Consider the following 15,221-nt stretch of genomic DNA (forward strand, 5'->3'; position numbering starts at 1 on the left):
TTTTATGAAAAAATATGAACATAATTATTACAACGATGCCCATGGACTTTCCGCAGCGGCGCTGCAATTTCAAATGTGCAAATCGTGTGCGTCAAATAATTTATAGTTCAAAGGCAACTCCTTGCAGCAAGCAACCATAATCCACATTTCCATCGGTGACATGAAATCTCTTATCTGTTTCTTTTCTCTGTATAGGAAGCCCGTCTTGACAACTTCCCTCACATTGTGAGGCACATAGAGGGTGGTACTGTGGTAATTGGATGAAAAAATTAATATTAAAAGGATTTAATACAGTATAACCTTTCAAATTACTTTTCTATGTTGAAGCTGCTGCTCAAAGTCTTTCTCATTATTCCAGATGGTTCTGCTACTCCCATAAAATAGGACTGAAATGGTCCGCCTGAAACCGGAATTCTTCGAATTCTATTGGTGTCCGAAAAATTGCCATAAATAAAAATTAGTATGCTCGCCACACATAAAAAAATTATTTTACCTGGTCTTGTAGCCCTTCTGAGTCGGCAGGTCTGCTTCGACTCCGGCTCCTCTTTCTTTCTTACTGTTGGACCACTGTGGTTGCTGCCTCTGGGGTTGCTGACTACCCGACTCTTCTGCAGCTCTGGTCAGAAGAGCTGCCGTATATGATGAGGATAACCTCGAACTCTATTGTTGTCCGAAAAACTGCCATAAATAAAAATTAGTATGCTCGCCACACATAAAAAAATTATTTTACCTGGTCTCGTAGCCATTCCGAGTCTGCATGTATGCTTCCACTCCGGCTCCTCTTTGTTTCTTACTGCCGGACCACTGTGGTTGCTGCCTCTAGGGTTGCTGCCTACCCGACTCTTCATTTTCTGCAGCTCTGGTTCCTTCGTGTTTTGCTGCTCGTGATGAGACCTGAGGTGGGTGAGCAAAATCTTGTCTGCGTCCTCTGTGAACTCCACCGGTTTGGCAGATCGCTTGAGCGAGACCAATCGGGAGTAGAAGAGGACAAATCATCTTCATAACAATACTGCTTAGCACCGTCCAAAGGAGAGCTAGAGCTTCAAACAGAAAGTCTCGAAATGCACTTTTTAATGCTCTCGGGAATTCTTCTGCAAATCCTATCCAGAAGTGGTATAGGATCCTCTTGAGGCGCGCATACATCCTTTGATCTTGACTCTCTATCAGGCCGGGATGGTTTTGAGTTTCCAAGTATTCCTGCCATTCTTTTTTGAGCTGCCACAGGGATGCTTCTAGACCACTTAGCATGGACTCCTTGAGAACCCGCAAAAATAGTAGCCAAAAGAATCCAGCTCCGAAGATGTGGAGGAGGCGTTTCGTGGTCCACTCATCAAGCAACTCGCCTGTTATGTTAATAGGTAATTGGTTCTTAAAATTGTTCTCAAAAGTGTCAATGATGAATTTAAATTGGCATTCTCAACAATTGGCGCGTACAATGCATTATTTAAATTGTTTTATAGCTAGATTCTAGCTCTGTTAAGGCGTTTTCATGGTTTCATTGTTGTTTGATTATTGAAATTACAAGTTTGCAACAATCGAAAATGAAATTTTTTAATCGATCGAAACCCCTTGCTAAATTTTGAATTTTTTTCTATTGAAAGATTTAGAAACATAATAATATAGTGATGCCTACAACTCAAAATTGGGCAAGGATGACGATTTTGATCTTTTAAATGGGAGAGATGTTGTTTTAAGGGTGATTTTTTTACGATTTTGTGCCTTTTTATATGAAAGCGTGAGAAAATCTTAATTTTCACTTCATCAATATTGAATTATGTAGTGCTAATTTAACCTCTATATAAATTTTCATTTATCAAACCTGCGTGTTTCTACAGAAATTAAAAATTCCTCATCAAATTTATAAAATAAAAATTATTACGAGTTGTCCAGGAAAAAATTAAAGCAGTTTTTTTAATTTGAAAAAGTTAAGGATTTTTCTTTTTGGTATACGGTAGGTGGAACAAAAAATTTGAAATTAAACACCTGCCTCTCATCTATTTTGCGAAAATTTGATTGATAATTTAAATTATTATTATTATCCAATAATCAGTGATACTGAACATAAAACACTATTCCAAACAAATTTGTATCAAATTGATCAATATGGTGTGACTACTATATCTATCTATGAAGTTATATAATATTAATTTGTACAAACTACAAATTAGGCAAATCTCATGATGGATGTACTGTTTTTTAGAGTTAGACAATGGATCAACCGGGGAGGAAAATGTAAAAATAAGAGTTCAAAATTCTTAGTAGCCCTCACCGCCAATAAAGGAAAACGTCAATCCAAATCCGCTTGGCTTCTGCACTGGGTGCTTTTATGTGGTTGGTGGTTGGTGCGCTCCTGAGCACTTGACCCAAAAGGTAAGACCAGGTTAAGGTTTTTCAACAAGTTCAAGTGGTCTGCGTAGTCTTCCTCTATTTCGTACTATAGTTTCAATTATTTAAAATTTTAAAGAAATTAAAATTTTTTTTCAAGTCTGTATTAAATCAAAATTGGACCAAAAGAATGGTGTAAAACGTTGCATGCAGTTTAATTCCTTAATTTCTGCTACTGATCTTATAAATACAAAAAATATCCTTTTCTAGGCAAGGGAATTTTTAAGATTTTTGGGGTATTTAAAAGTTGTTTGATTGTTTTATAGATTTTGAACTTAAACAAATAGATATTAAAAAAAATGGGATAAAATCAAAGTTGAAGTATTATTTTATTTGACAGTACGTAGTTGAAAGTAAGGACAAACTTGCCTAATTATAATGCTGTAGCATAATTCCTTGAGAAAATTACCTTGAAATTATGCTCCGCCTCTGGCCTTTTTCTCATTTTGATTGGAGTAGTATGGACAGAACAGGGACAAGATCTGTCAAAAATGAACCACTCGATCTTTATTTTAGGCACATCTTGTGGAGGCAGCCGCGGCAAGAGACGTTGTTCAAGACCACACGGTTGCACCTGATGACCTGGACTCATGTCAAAGAGAGACATAGAGAATTCAATATAAGTTTAATAAAACATAAATTATACTGATGAATTACAATTTACATTTGAAATCGTTAAATTTCTTTTGAAATATAAAAATGGAAAAATAGAACAACACAATCACCACAAAACTATACTCGAAAAAATTACAAAAAAGCACACTCTGCGCTCGAACAAAAATGCGGAGTCAATTTTGTTTTAAAGAATTTAATTTTTAGCTTTCAATAGCATCTTAATTTGAGCGTCATGGAGTAGAAAGAATGAAACAGACCTGAATAATCCAAGGAACACTGCCTTGCCTAAAGAGAAAATAATCAAACAGTGATAATGGTGCTGGATAATTCAGCCGCTTTGAATTCATGAATACCTGTCTATAATTAAATAAATAAAATGATTACATAAATAAAGCTGCTGATTTTTTTTGCCAAATATAAATAAAAATCTTATTAAAAAAAACTACAATTAATTTTCTAGAACTATGATTTTGCTCAAGTTTATTTTCTATGCTTGTTTGCCTGTGCCTTTAGTGGGGGTTTGGTGTCTGGAAGCCTGACCGACAGTTAAAAGTATTCGTAGCTGGACGAGGCGGGCAAAAGTCTGCTGTTAGACTCGGCCTCTTGCTGCTTCACCTGCGGGCAAAAGCGGCGAAATATTAAAACGCATCGTCAAATGACAGGGATGACGTTAAAGGCGTTTAAATTTAACAAAGAAAAACTTCACTCCAGTTTTGACATAATTTGTGCAAAATTTCATGAGGAATCGAATGGTTGTTTCAATTTTTTTTAAATGTGCGGTCCAACTTTCAAATTGTAGTTTGAAAATTTGAAGTCATGAAAAATGACTTTGAACTTTGACCGAAGACTTTTTACTCAATATCAAAGTTGTAGAAATCGTCAAGACAAATTCAGTCATACCCGAAATTTTGGTATACGATCAAGAGAACCCGATAAAATAGGGTTTTTTCAATTTTTTCAAAATGTCCCATAAAACCCGAAATTTTGAGGGGCGTTGCTTCCAAGTCATGCTTGTTATTCTGTGAAATTCTCAATTGGCTAACTTCAAATTTGGGCATGGCGTGTGAAAACAGAAAGAATTGCACTATTCGCAGACCCAAAAACTGCCCCAACGTCACAGCAGGTGATCAATGCGAATTTTAAAATCTAATATATTATTTGCTGCTGTTTTAATAAAAAATAAAAAAGATTTTCACGACAGAATCACAAGAAATGAATTAACTACGTAATGAATTTGAACCAAATCAAATTTAGCCGATGAACTATAAAACTTTAAACAAGTGCAAATTAAAATAAAAAATTGTTGTAATGAAATAAATTAAGAAATATCTGATAAATTTATTTTAAATTGATATCCTTAAAATACAAAATAAGCACGATTTGAAAAAAAAATAAGTAGAAAATGATAATTATTTTGTTATAAATGTGCTTGTGTCGCATTATAGTTTCAAAATTGCAAATTCTTTCTTTTGAGCATCTAATTAATTTTTTATTGATGTACATGCTTAGTCGTAAATTATATTGGCGCGCGTGATCGCATATGGTCCATACAGAGATTCAGATAAAAATTTCGGCTGCATAACAACGATCAATGGCACAAGTCCTTGTCAAACTTCCTGACTCCAGCGTGCTACATTAAGTTTTACAGTAAAAAATGACGTAGTTTAGATATCAACTCTAAACAACAATGAAGCTCTCAACAGTCATATGCACTATAACTATTCTCCAATTACAAATTTTAATTCGAAATCTTCCAGTTGGTTCAAACAACAAAATTAGCAGGAGAGAAAATCCAGAGAATTACTATCGAACTGTAGACCAACATTAATTAATTAATTAATTAAATTAACTAAAACTATGAAATTCATTTGCAAATAAATCTTCAATGGCTAGTAATAAATCAGCAATATCAACATTGTACATGCGGGATTGTTCTTCCAGATAAAAAATTAATTCCTCCAAATATTGTTTTATCTGGCAACCGAAATCAATTTATTATCTATGTATTAAAAAAAAATCTGGAGCCATTTGGATACATTACTTCACAAATTCAGGAAAGAAAAATTTTTAGTTGAATAATATTTGCGATTTTTGAGAATGTAAAACCCAAAGAAACCACTCGAAACGTGAAAATAATAAAATTAGTCAATGGTTGATAATTTATATATTTGAGATGTTGATAAGTCGTTTTAATTGAAATTTATTGTTAAAATTGGCCATACTATATCAATCAATATAATAGATCGGTCGGTCGGTCTATTGAAAATTGTTTCCTGAAAGAGGTTACCAACAGAAATCTTTCACTTCATTGATTTTTACATAAAAGCCATGTTCATTTTAATCATTAGTGTTTCGATACTTTCACGGATTTTGTTATTAAAATTTTAATACCAAGTCAAAATGTAGAACGTGCTCCGTGCTCTACCTCATGAAGAGCGAGTTTTCGACCATGGACCGCTCGGTTCCAAAAACTGAAAATGAAATCCGAGCTAAAAAAAATGGCTTTCTTAATTTATTTCATTTATAAAATTTAGACTCTTCTTCCACTTTTCCTTAAAATTTCTTTCCTTGTTTCTGCCATCGTCAGCGGACGGAGATGAGAAGTCCTCGAGCGATGTTTCTGATGTGAATGCAGCACCGGCGGCGGCCGTGGCTTGACCCGCACCCCTGGCAATCCCAGACGGCTGAGTTCAGAGCGCCAAGGAATGGGCAAAAACAGCAACGTCAGCAGACCAAGTTGCCAACGAAGAAATAAAATGATTTTTTTAGAATAATAAATATATAACACAGAAGCAGGTAAGCAACAGCAGCGCAACGCTGCTCAGAAGAATGGGAAGCAAAAGAAGGGAGGTACCAGAAGTCGATCTGGTAATGCTGGGAATGGAGCCTCGGGCGATCAGGGTGCTGGAGATTATGACACAGAGAGCTCCGGAGGAAAAGGAAAAAGTGGAAAAAAGCCATGCAAAGATAAAGGCCAAGGAGGAAAAAATAATGATTACGCATCAGCAGATTATCCTAATGAATTAAAATTTACAATTAAAGACATCTTGAAGTCTGCATACTTTCACGCTTTTTAACACACAGTGATTAAAATAAAATAGCTTTGATTAAATAGAGCTTCTAGAATGATTTTCACTTTTTTTTTATTAATTTAAATTTTTGAATGAAAAATGGTTCGATGAAAATTTTAAGCATTTAAATCTGTTTCGAAAATTTTTTACAAAATACGAGTGCTATAAAAATAAAAATACTGAAAAATGAGTCAACACTGGAATTTTAACGAATTACGCATTAAATTTTTGTGTGTTTAAGATTAAAAATAAAAAAGCTGCAGCGTTCGATCAGAAAGCAGAGCGCGAGCGCATAATTTTTGAAAACTTTAGCGCGAGCGCTGAGCGCAGAATCTCGTTGAGCGCGAGCGCAAAATATCTGAGCGCAGAAAAGTATATGTCAAAAATTAACATTTTGCCAGTGTATTACTATAAATAACATGCAAACGTTGCTGCTACATTTGTATGTAAATAAGTAGTCTTCAATTTTAATATTTTTCACCCAATATCGTTCCCCACGATAATTAACGTTCCCTCTCTTCCATGAAAAATGGATTCGCGTCACCCATCCGTGCTCTTCCGGTTCAGTTAATATTTTGAAAATACATATAAATTCAGTTCATAACAGCGTTTTCCGTTGACGAACATCATGATGTCAATAAAGGTTTGCAATTAAATTTTCTTTAGATGTGGTTATTGTGGTTTATATTAACTTTTTTTAAGCTTTGCCTGTTTTTGGTGGTTATTGCAATGTTTGCATACAACGTGCATTCAGCGGCCATACCCATAAACGACGATGAGGATTTAGAAGCTGCAAGACCTGCCCCGGTCGGCAGTGCTGGTGCAAATAAGAATGCCAATAACCGCAACCATCAAGCCGCTCCGAAGAACAAAAATCAAGTGGCTAAAAAACAGAAAGCCACTTCGAATGCTCCAAGAAAAGCAAACAACCCCAATCAAAACAATAGCATCAAGAAAAAAGCCGCAACTAACCCAAACAATGGAAATCCGGAAACCACTCCTGGAACCAAAAATACTCGCAGCAAGCAGGTTGAGGTTCCGAAGAAAAAACCAGACTTGCAACAAAGCGCGAAGCCCGAAAATGTACTTTCTAAAAAACCAACCAATAACGCGAAAATTGGAGTACCTTCAATCATTCCTGCACCTTCTATTCCATTAAAAACTGCAGATAATAAGCAAGTAATTGATCAAGCACCTTCTGGTGAAATACAAAAGCCCAGCATCAACAGCGTGTCTGTATCCGATCCTAATGCAGCAATCGCCAATGCTCGTCCTCCTCCTCCTTCTCCAATTAAAGAACCCTCAATTCCCGAGAGTACGCCTGGTCCACGTGTTAGTGAAGTGGTGACGACGAAAGTACCAAATATTTCAGCGATAATTGCAGATCCAATGGCAATGATGCCTCCAGGCGGCATGAGTATGCCAGGCATGCCTCCCATTGATATGAACACCCTCCAAGGCATGGCTTCGGGAAATGCTGGATTGGCGGGTTTGTCAGACGAACAGAGCAAGATGCTCACGTTGATGAAAAGCCAAGGGTCAATGCCCCCTATGGATCTTTCGCAATATGCAGGAATGCTACCGGCTGGTGCACAGCTTCCCAACATAAATATTTCTCCTGGCTATGGAGGACCATCAATGGCTGGAATTCCAATGGCTGTTATGCCCAAACCTGCCTAAGTTATTCTGTTCAATTAAGTTAAAATTCAACCCAATTATTGCATAATTAAAGAAAAATTAATTAATTAATTTTCACAATAAAATATGAAAAAATAATAAAATACATTTTTATGAACATTGGAAATGAGATTTTGTTTTAATTACTTCGTCACGAGAATATATTACATTCAATCAAAATTACTAAATTCATAGTTCTTTTTTTTTTTTTTTGCTTATGGCACCCTTGAGCTTATTAGGCTATTAGGTCGGTCTCTTGCCGAAGTCGAGCACCCTTAGCACATTTGTGCTTCCCAACCAACCTGACCCTTGTTCGGGGGCTTCATAGTTCTAATACGCTTCAAATACTAATGGAAATTTACGCTACATTAAAACAAATTAGCTATTTAGGACTTGGAAATTTAAACAAAAACTGCTACATAAAATAAAAAAATAATTTCCCGACTTTGAGCAAACCTGATTTGATACGTGAAGTATACTTCAGTTTACAACACGCAATTCTTGCAATTCACCCGCAGTTTTTATATTTTTAGTTACTTAAAAGACGTCGATTTGTTTAAGCTGTAGGATCGCACATCTTAATATGTAATAGAAAAGAAATTTCATGAATATGACAATCACTCTATGAAAATCAAATAAAATTTACTCTAACTTTGATAGGTTTGCTTGATCAGAAAAAATACCGTATTATTTGCAGCTATAAATAAATAAAATTATTGCAAATAAAAAAAAATACATTTTTTTTTTGAACTTATAGAAAAAGAGTAAAATAATATCAACCCCAAACACTCTGAAATGCTTTTCTCACTTTCAATATTCCTCGTGCAAGTTTTGGAGAATGAAAATATAGTGAAAAGATTGATATTTCCCTGTCACGTAAAAAGCAATCACTGTTACATTCAATTTTATTTTTCAATTTCCAATTTAATTCCGTAGACCGAAAAATAAATTGTTGTTGCAAACCTCACGTCACAGCTGAAAGTTCATCCGCAATGAGATCTCTATCGGTACACAAAATGTTGTTATATTTTAGCAAAATATTAACAAAAGTATGATAAACGAACAATAGATTTTTTTGCTGATTGCGGCCGTTTCAACGGCGGGCTGCTTGGCCACGCAGCAGCAAAGGCAGAAAGCGAAGGGTGGTAATTCTCAAGGTATCAAGCCACAAGTTGGTCAAGGCAAGAAGAGGCAAAATTTGGTTCAACAGCAGACCAACAAGGTGGCAAACGGAAAGCTCGGAAATAACAAAAAAATTCAAAATCCGAAGAGGGCCAGTGTGGAAAATCAAGCAGGAAAAAATAATGTAGCACCAGGACGTAGTATTTTAACCAATCAAGCGTTGAACTTGAATAAAGCAGGGGTGAGCAACAAATTAGCTAAAAGCAGCTCTGGATTGGCCGCAGGTCGAGCTCTGGCAGGAGTTGCCCTAATGCCCGCGGTTATAGGTTCAGATCAGGTTGAGGAGCAAGGGTTTTCATCAGGAGGGCAGCCAGAGGTTGACCCCGTGCCGTCGCAGATGGTCAAACCTGAAGTTACGCACTGCATGATGCCATTTATGCCATTTACAGGTGGCAATTTCATGCCAATTATGGGACTTCCTCATCTTTTTCCACCCGATCTCCAAATGCCTGATTACTTTCCCCAAGTGATGCCACCATTGCCACCATTTGGTCTCGATGGGGATCCAAATTTTCAAAATTTAATACATGTTTTACCTACACCCGGAAATGAAAAAGATATAACTGTAGGAGGAAAGGAAACTGCGTCTTTTGATTCCAATTTTGTTGCGGGTGATGGCCAAGAAGTTAAGGCATTATAAGTAAAGATTAATAAATTTTCATTTCATTCTAAAATATTTTTTATTTAAACATTTCTCAAAGTTTTTAAATTTCAATGCGAATATTTTCAATTGACAATATAAAATATATTATTTGCGCGATGGGAAACGCTTTCAACATCATATACTACACGTCACAGGAAGTGGTGACGAATAATGTGCTAGTTATATGAGAAAAATTTGCTACTAGGTGGAAGAGCAGCAAAATGCAACAGCTATGGGTGAGTTTATTGTGAATTCATTTTTAAAAATACTTGACAACTTTAAATGAAAATATATCAGTTTTTGCTTTTGCTGGCCGCCTTGCTTTTGCTTGAGACTTCGGACGCGAAGAGGAAGTCTTCTTCATCCAGATCTTCAGGCCGTGGGAGTGCGTCGAAACCAGCATCACTAAAAACGGCAAAGAATACAAATTTACGTAACAATGAAGCCGTCCAAAAAGCAGCAAATGCGTTCAAAAGTGGTTTGAATAAAAAGGATTCAAACAGAAAATCCGCACTTCCCACTAATCTCAACCAACCTAGTGCAACCAATTTAAACCAGCCGCAATTATCGAAACATTCTTACAAACGACCGCCGAGCTCTAATAGCGAATTAAATTACGCCCAAAGAGCACCGAACCAACAAAACTACCCTCAACAGCCACAGGGCTCGCCACCTCTGATTGCAAACTATGGAAATCCACCACCTAACAACCCCTACCTGCAACCACAAGGATCTTTTCCTCAAAATGGAATGCAATACCCAATGATGCAGCCCATGGGCTATCCAATGCCCATGCAACAACCAACACAACAAGCAGGAGAAAAGTCTTCTTTTTTGTCAAAATTGATCCCACGACCTGTTGTTGATTTAACACCACTTCTTATCCTTCCTGCTATTAAAAAAGTGGGTGAGGTATTTGGTGGTAAAAAAATTAAATATTTAAAGAGACACATTTTGGTACATTAATTAATTTCAGGCAGAAAAAATCACCATCCAAGGACCGGGAATGGAGGGAACGCAACTTTTGACGGTGGAAACAGCAGCGTGTCTAACTTTGACCAATTAAACGGCACAAACAGCACGCAAGATATGGACTTCAGCTATGGTCCCCAGCCGTATCACCCGTCACCATTTTACTACCCACCTTTTATGAACAACTCTGCTTTTCCGCATCCACCTTTCTTCCCCCGCCCTTTCATGAACAACAACTCCGATTATCCGCATCCACCTTTCTTCCCCCCTTTCATGAACAACAACTCTGATTATCCGCAACCACCTTTCTTCCCCCGCCCTTTCATGAACAACAACTCCGATTATCCGCATCCACCTTTCTTCCCCCCTTTCATGAACAACAACTCTGATTATCCGCAACCACCTTTCTTCCCCCGCCCTTTCATGAACAACAACTCCGATTATCCGCATCCACCTTTCTTCCCCCCTTTCATGAACAACAACTCTGATTATCCGCAACCACCTTTCTTCCCCCGCCCTTTCATGAACAACAACTCTGATTATCCGCAACCACCGCCTATCTACCCTGGCATTTTCGGTCCATACTTACCAATGAACCCTCAAAATCAATCTATTCCCTTTCCCATGCCGTTTCCCAACTACGCAAAACCTCATTTCCATCAATACAATTTGACCAAGGGTGAAAATGATGGTCAAGCGGGTGGAGCGGTGGCTACAGTGGAGGAAAATGAGAATGAAATAGGAAGAAACAGCTCTGTAACAGGAGAAGACAATTCTGCTGCTAATCCAGCTGTCGATGATGAAGTATTAGTTGATCCAGAAGAAAAAAGGATCAGGTTGAAACAAGCTCAGAAAATGTAGCCAAAGATAATGATGTACCTGCTACAGGAGTTGTTTACGCAGTTAAAGAGTAGTAAATCAATAAATTGCTCTTTGTATTAATATTTTGGAATAAAAATAATCGCAGTGGATTTTATTGAAAAAAAAAAATACAATTTTTAATTTATTAACATAAACCAATCATTAATTTTTAACTTAAAATTCACAAACTTTGAATGAGAAAATGCTGCTAGGCAAACCAGAGGAAACGACCAAGGGCAAAATATTATGACGTTGAACACGTCAGTCGGCGCCATCGATTGAACGGAAATAAAGTCAGCCATGTTTTAATAAACCTCTGTGCGTTTGTAAAGTTGACAAATATGGGGGCAAAACTTTTGGTAAATCTAAAAATTTTAATTAAGATATATTTCCCAATCATATGATGAAAAATTTACAGGTTTTATTTACATTGTTCTCGATCACGACGGTTGTTTTCGGGAAAGCGGTGCCCAACAACATTGATGGAAACCCTTTGCTGAGCCTTTTCGGACTCGGCGGCAGCAATAGCAACTGGAACCCTCTATCACTTTTGGGTCTACGTGGTGAAAAACGTGATGAAAGTCCTAATCCAGCAAAACACTTTGCATCGATCGCGAGTGGAGTCAGCGGACTCATGCAAGACATGATGAAAAACGCCGCGAAATTCGCTGAGGCCAGTGCTTCAACCACAGAAGCACCAAAAACGTCTCCAAAGGACCCGCTAATCGCAGGATTGGAACTGCTAACGGGAATTTTCTCCAACAAAAATGGCATCCCTGATTCGTCGAAAACTAAATGAAATAAAACAGATTAATTTCCATATCATTCTGTAGTTCTAAAAATGGCCTTTTTTATTCTTCTCTTTGGTCCTCTCACAGGAGTTAAATGTGGTTTTAAATCACATTATTTTTTTAATATGTGGTTTGAATAGTGCGAGCATATTAAAATTAAATTTATAAATTATTACTTTATTTTATTTACGACTCCAACATACATAAAAATAAACATTTTCTAGCAAACTAATGCAACCGGTGCTACTTCAGAACACCCCCGGTTGCCTAGTCTTCAAATTTACAGGCATTACGCACGCTTTTTGAGAGAGCCAGGATGTGCCACACGTACCTTTAGAAGGCTCATCAGGTCCACCAACGGAAAACTTTTTAGTCGTCCTTCAGCAGTACCAGCACGGCAACAATGAAGGGCACCATCGCCGTTTTCCTGGTATTCACAGCAAAATACTAATTTTCGTATGACCTTTTCATTTAAAACTAATTATCCGTTGTTAGGCGTTGGCAATTTCAACTCTTGGCATGCCCAAGAAAGACAGCAAATCTGGAAAGTTCATCGATTTTGACATCGACCCAGAGGTTGAGGAACAAGCGTCGCTTGGTGAGCAAACTAGGAAGGATTTGAAGCAAGTTTCCGGAATAATGTTGGAGCAAGTCGGATTTCCCTTCCTTTCGTGGCCAGCGTAAGTTCAGTTTAATCATTTTCATCTTGTGAGTTAATTTAATTTGAGCAGAGGAGACTTTTTAAAAGACGCGGCAAAGACGATCTTTGGACTAGGAAGGAGAGATAAATCGGATCAGGGAGACAAGCCTGTCGGAGACGAGGAAGTTGATTCAAATCAGACTCCTAAACAAGAAGAATTAAGCAAAGTGAAGAGGGCGAAATTAAAAAATGCTTGATTTGTAACTAAATTGAATAAAATTGCAAGCATTGGAGAAAAATTAAATTTGTCCTTATTAAAAACAACTTAATCATATAAATTAACAAATGAATTTAACTTCATAATATGTCCAAAAATTATGTTCGAAATTGCTAAAAAAAGTTTTAAGCTGAAAGCTCCCCAATTAAAAACAGATTACCCTCTGCGGCAAACGTTACTTCTATTGTGCAGAAATTTTATTAAAATTTCGGGCTCAAAATTGTGCAGCAATTTTCCCGTGATAATGACAGTGAAGAGGATGCTCTACTCTGCGATACGTTCTGTTTTGAGTCGGGTGTTCACGGCCATCATTATTTGTTAGTGACACACTCGAGTTCCAGCCACTCGATCCTGCACTCGCAATGGCCGCGTACACAAAATTTTTCCTGGTAAAAATTTGGAAAACACATATGATTAAATTAAATCAAGAACAATTAATAATTTCAATTTAATTAATTTCAGATTTTGGCCATTTTTTTCGGATGCATTTGCCAACTGGAAAGCAAAAATATGAATATTGCCCAAGACGTTGAGGTGTTGGCTAAGGTTGTGTCCTCCACAGAAGGCACTACCCCCAGTAGAGGAAGACGTCGTTTCACCAGCAGCTCGCCGCAGCCTGGTTCGAAGGAAGGCAGAAAAGACAACCAGTCGGAAGATTTCACCATGACGGGCAGCCCTTCCCTGGATTCGACCATATTCTCGACAATCGGCTCCCTCGCCTCGACTCTTTTTAAATCCATCTTCAGGTCTGATTCGGACAAATCAGGGAGGGACGGTGGCAGTGGGGGTGGATTTGTCGCCTCCGTCAGTCGAATCTTTTGCACAATATTCGGAGGACTTTTTGGTTCAATTTGCGGAACGTCCTCCAGCGGGCCAGGCGGGGTTGACTACGACACCCCTGTCAACTTGACCAGTCAGCAGTACCAGCAGCTTCAGGATCAAGTTAAACTAAATGGAATAGGAACTAATTAATTAACTCTGTGTGGAGAAATTTAAATTTGAATTATAGCACCAATAAATATATTAATATGGCGTATCCTTTAAATTTGGCTAATTTATTTTAATAAATATCATTAAAAAGTAAACAAAATATTTATTTAAGAAATTTAATTCTTCTGTCTGTTTTCAGACTATTTTTATGTATATTTATCAAAGTCATTTCACAAGGTTGTCATTCAAGGACATTAGGCACATCCGTCAGAATTGATGATGACCATGTATAAGACTGATGCGACGAGCGTCATCAACTCGGTTCCATTTTTCCGTTGCATCCATGCGCAATTGCTTTCCCAGCCAGACAACAAGATTCACAAGGCGTTCATAGAAATTCAAAACCATGCGAATATTGCGACAAATTGTAAAAATGCACATTCTACTGAAGCTATGTTCTGATATTTCTTATGTAACATTATTTCCCTCAAAAGTTGGCCATTTTAATTATGATGGAATGTGGAGGCATATTGGCGAGGGAGGTGCCGGCCAACGAGAAGAAAAATTTAATCAGGCGAAACGCCGCTCCATTGAGCCCGTTTGGAATTTTCCAAGAAATAGGCACAGGACTCGAACAAGGGCTGGGACAGCTGATCAACCCGAATAATTTTCAACAACGACAGGTTTGAAAATTACAATGAATAATTGGAAAATTGCTTAAATAACTTTACAATTTACTACTTGGTGTTTGAAGCAAAAGTGACTGAATATAAGTTATATTATAAACATCATTTCTATTTCGCATATTTAAATTAATTCAAGGAAACTAATTATTTATCAGAAATTTACGCACCAGAAAATATTTTCCCAAAAATTAACAATTACTTTTTCTAAATTTAATAATAAGAAAATATCACAAAATCATTTTTTTTTTCAGCAAGAGCAATCAGAAATTTATGATTATATTGACTGCATTTCGTGAATATTAGAAATTGCAGATTAGAAATAAAATAAAAATCAAAACAAAAATTTGTTATTTCAGTCTGACCAATGACACAAAATTTGAGTCGTTCTTTTTGAGGCCTTACATATATGTACTTTAATTTGTCGTTCACTGGCCATCTTAACCCTCCATCTCCAATGTTTAAAATTGAGTTGTGTGTTTCCAGATGCATTA

General features: G+C 37.0%; 7 protein-coding genes and 1 long non-coding RNA gene across 11 annotated transcripts in view; 7 read left to right on the forward strand and 1 right to left on the reverse strand.

The window, feature by feature from the left end:
* Positions 1-15,221, reverse strand: part of LOC132200850 (uncharacterized) — a 19,157-nt gene continuing 3,936 nt past the window's right edge. The window contains exons 2-7 of the long non-coding RNA XR_009442209.1: positions 2,795-3,615; positions 2,270-2,434; positions 731-1,343; positions 494-678; positions 313-423; positions 1-247 (exon numbers count right to left, since the gene is read on the reverse strand). This is a non-coding gene — a long non-coding RNA (uncharacterized LOC132200850). The remainder of the gene's footprint in view (positions 248-312; positions 424-493; positions 679-730; positions 1,344-2,269; positions 2,435-2,794; positions 3,616-15,221) is intronic.
* On the forward strand, positions 6,658-7,868 carry LOC132195579 (sporozoite surface protein 2-like). Its single transcript, XM_059617679.1, has 2 exons — positions 6,658-6,714; positions 6,774-7,868. Exons 1-2 carry the CDS (start codon positions 6,700-6,702, stop codon positions 7,749-7,751), a joined length of 993 nt encoding a protein of 330 aa, XP_059473662.1. The 5' UTR covers positions 6,658-6,699; the 3' UTR covers positions 7,752-7,868.
* Positions 8,717-9,570, forward strand: LOC132200389 (uncharacterized). The gene is made up of 2 exons (XM_059625824.1): positions 8,717-8,755; positions 8,818-9,570. Exons 1-2 carry the CDS (start codon positions 8,741-8,743, stop codon positions 9,568-9,570), a joined length of 768 nt encoding a protein of 255 aa, XP_059481807.1. The 5' UTR covers positions 8,717-8,740.
* LOC132192413 (uncharacterized) lies at positions 9,726-11,406 on the forward strand. The gene is made up of 3 exons (XM_059612376.1): positions 9,726-9,809; positions 9,871-10,495; positions 10,550-11,406. Exons 1-3 carry the CDS (start codon positions 9,795-9,797, stop codon positions 11,404-11,406), a joined length of 1,497 nt encoding a protein of 498 aa, XP_059468359.1. The 5' UTR covers positions 9,726-9,794.
* On the forward strand, positions 11,685-12,354 carry LOC132195550 (uncharacterized). Its single transcript, XM_059617633.1, has 2 exons — positions 11,685-11,765; positions 11,825-12,354. The coding sequence occupies exons 1-2, from the start codon at positions 11,748-11,750 to the stop codon at positions 12,203-12,205; spliced, it is 399 nt and encodes a 132-aa protein (XP_059473616.1). The 5' UTR covers positions 11,685-11,747; the 3' UTR covers positions 12,206-12,354.
* On the forward strand, positions 12,452-13,125 carry LOC132195557 (uncharacterized). Its single transcript, XM_059617646.1, has 3 exons — positions 12,452-12,627; positions 12,693-12,877; positions 12,929-13,125. The coding sequence occupies exons 1-3, from the start codon at positions 12,601-12,603 to the stop codon at positions 13,092-13,094; spliced, it is 378 nt and encodes a 125-aa protein (XP_059473629.1). The 5' UTR covers positions 12,452-12,600; the 3' UTR covers positions 13,095-13,125.
* On the forward strand, positions 13,372-14,135 carry LOC132193215 (uncharacterized). Its single transcript, XM_059613738.1, has 2 exons — positions 13,372-13,503; positions 13,577-14,135. Exons 1-2 carry the CDS (start codon positions 13,477-13,479, stop codon positions 14,084-14,086), a joined length of 537 nt encoding a protein of 178 aa, XP_059469721.1. The 5' UTR covers positions 13,372-13,476; the 3' UTR covers positions 14,087-14,135.
* Positions 14,284-15,221, forward strand: part of LOC132193206 (uncharacterized) — a 2,978-nt gene continuing 2,040 nt past the window's right edge. For 2 of the 4 annotated variants that reach the window (XM_059613719.1, XM_059613708.1), the window contains exons 1-2: positions 14,285-14,471; positions 14,539-14,727. The gene's annotated coding sequence lies outside the window, so the exon portion shown is untranslated. Of the gene's footprint in view, positions 14,472-14,538; positions 14,728-15,221 lie in introns of all 4 variants that reach the window. The other 2 variants (XM_059613700.1, XR_009441418.1) reach the window with 2 other exon arrangements.

The sequence above is a fragment of the Neocloeon triangulifer genome, unplaced genomic scaffold, assembly GCF_031216515.1.
Source record: "Neocloeon triangulifer isolate White Clay Creek 2 clone unplaced genomic scaffold, ASM3121651v1 ptg000001l, whole genome shotgun sequence".
Taxonomy (NCBI): Eukaryota; Metazoa; Arthropoda; class Insecta; order Ephemeroptera; family Baetidae; genus Neocloeon; species Neocloeon triangulifer.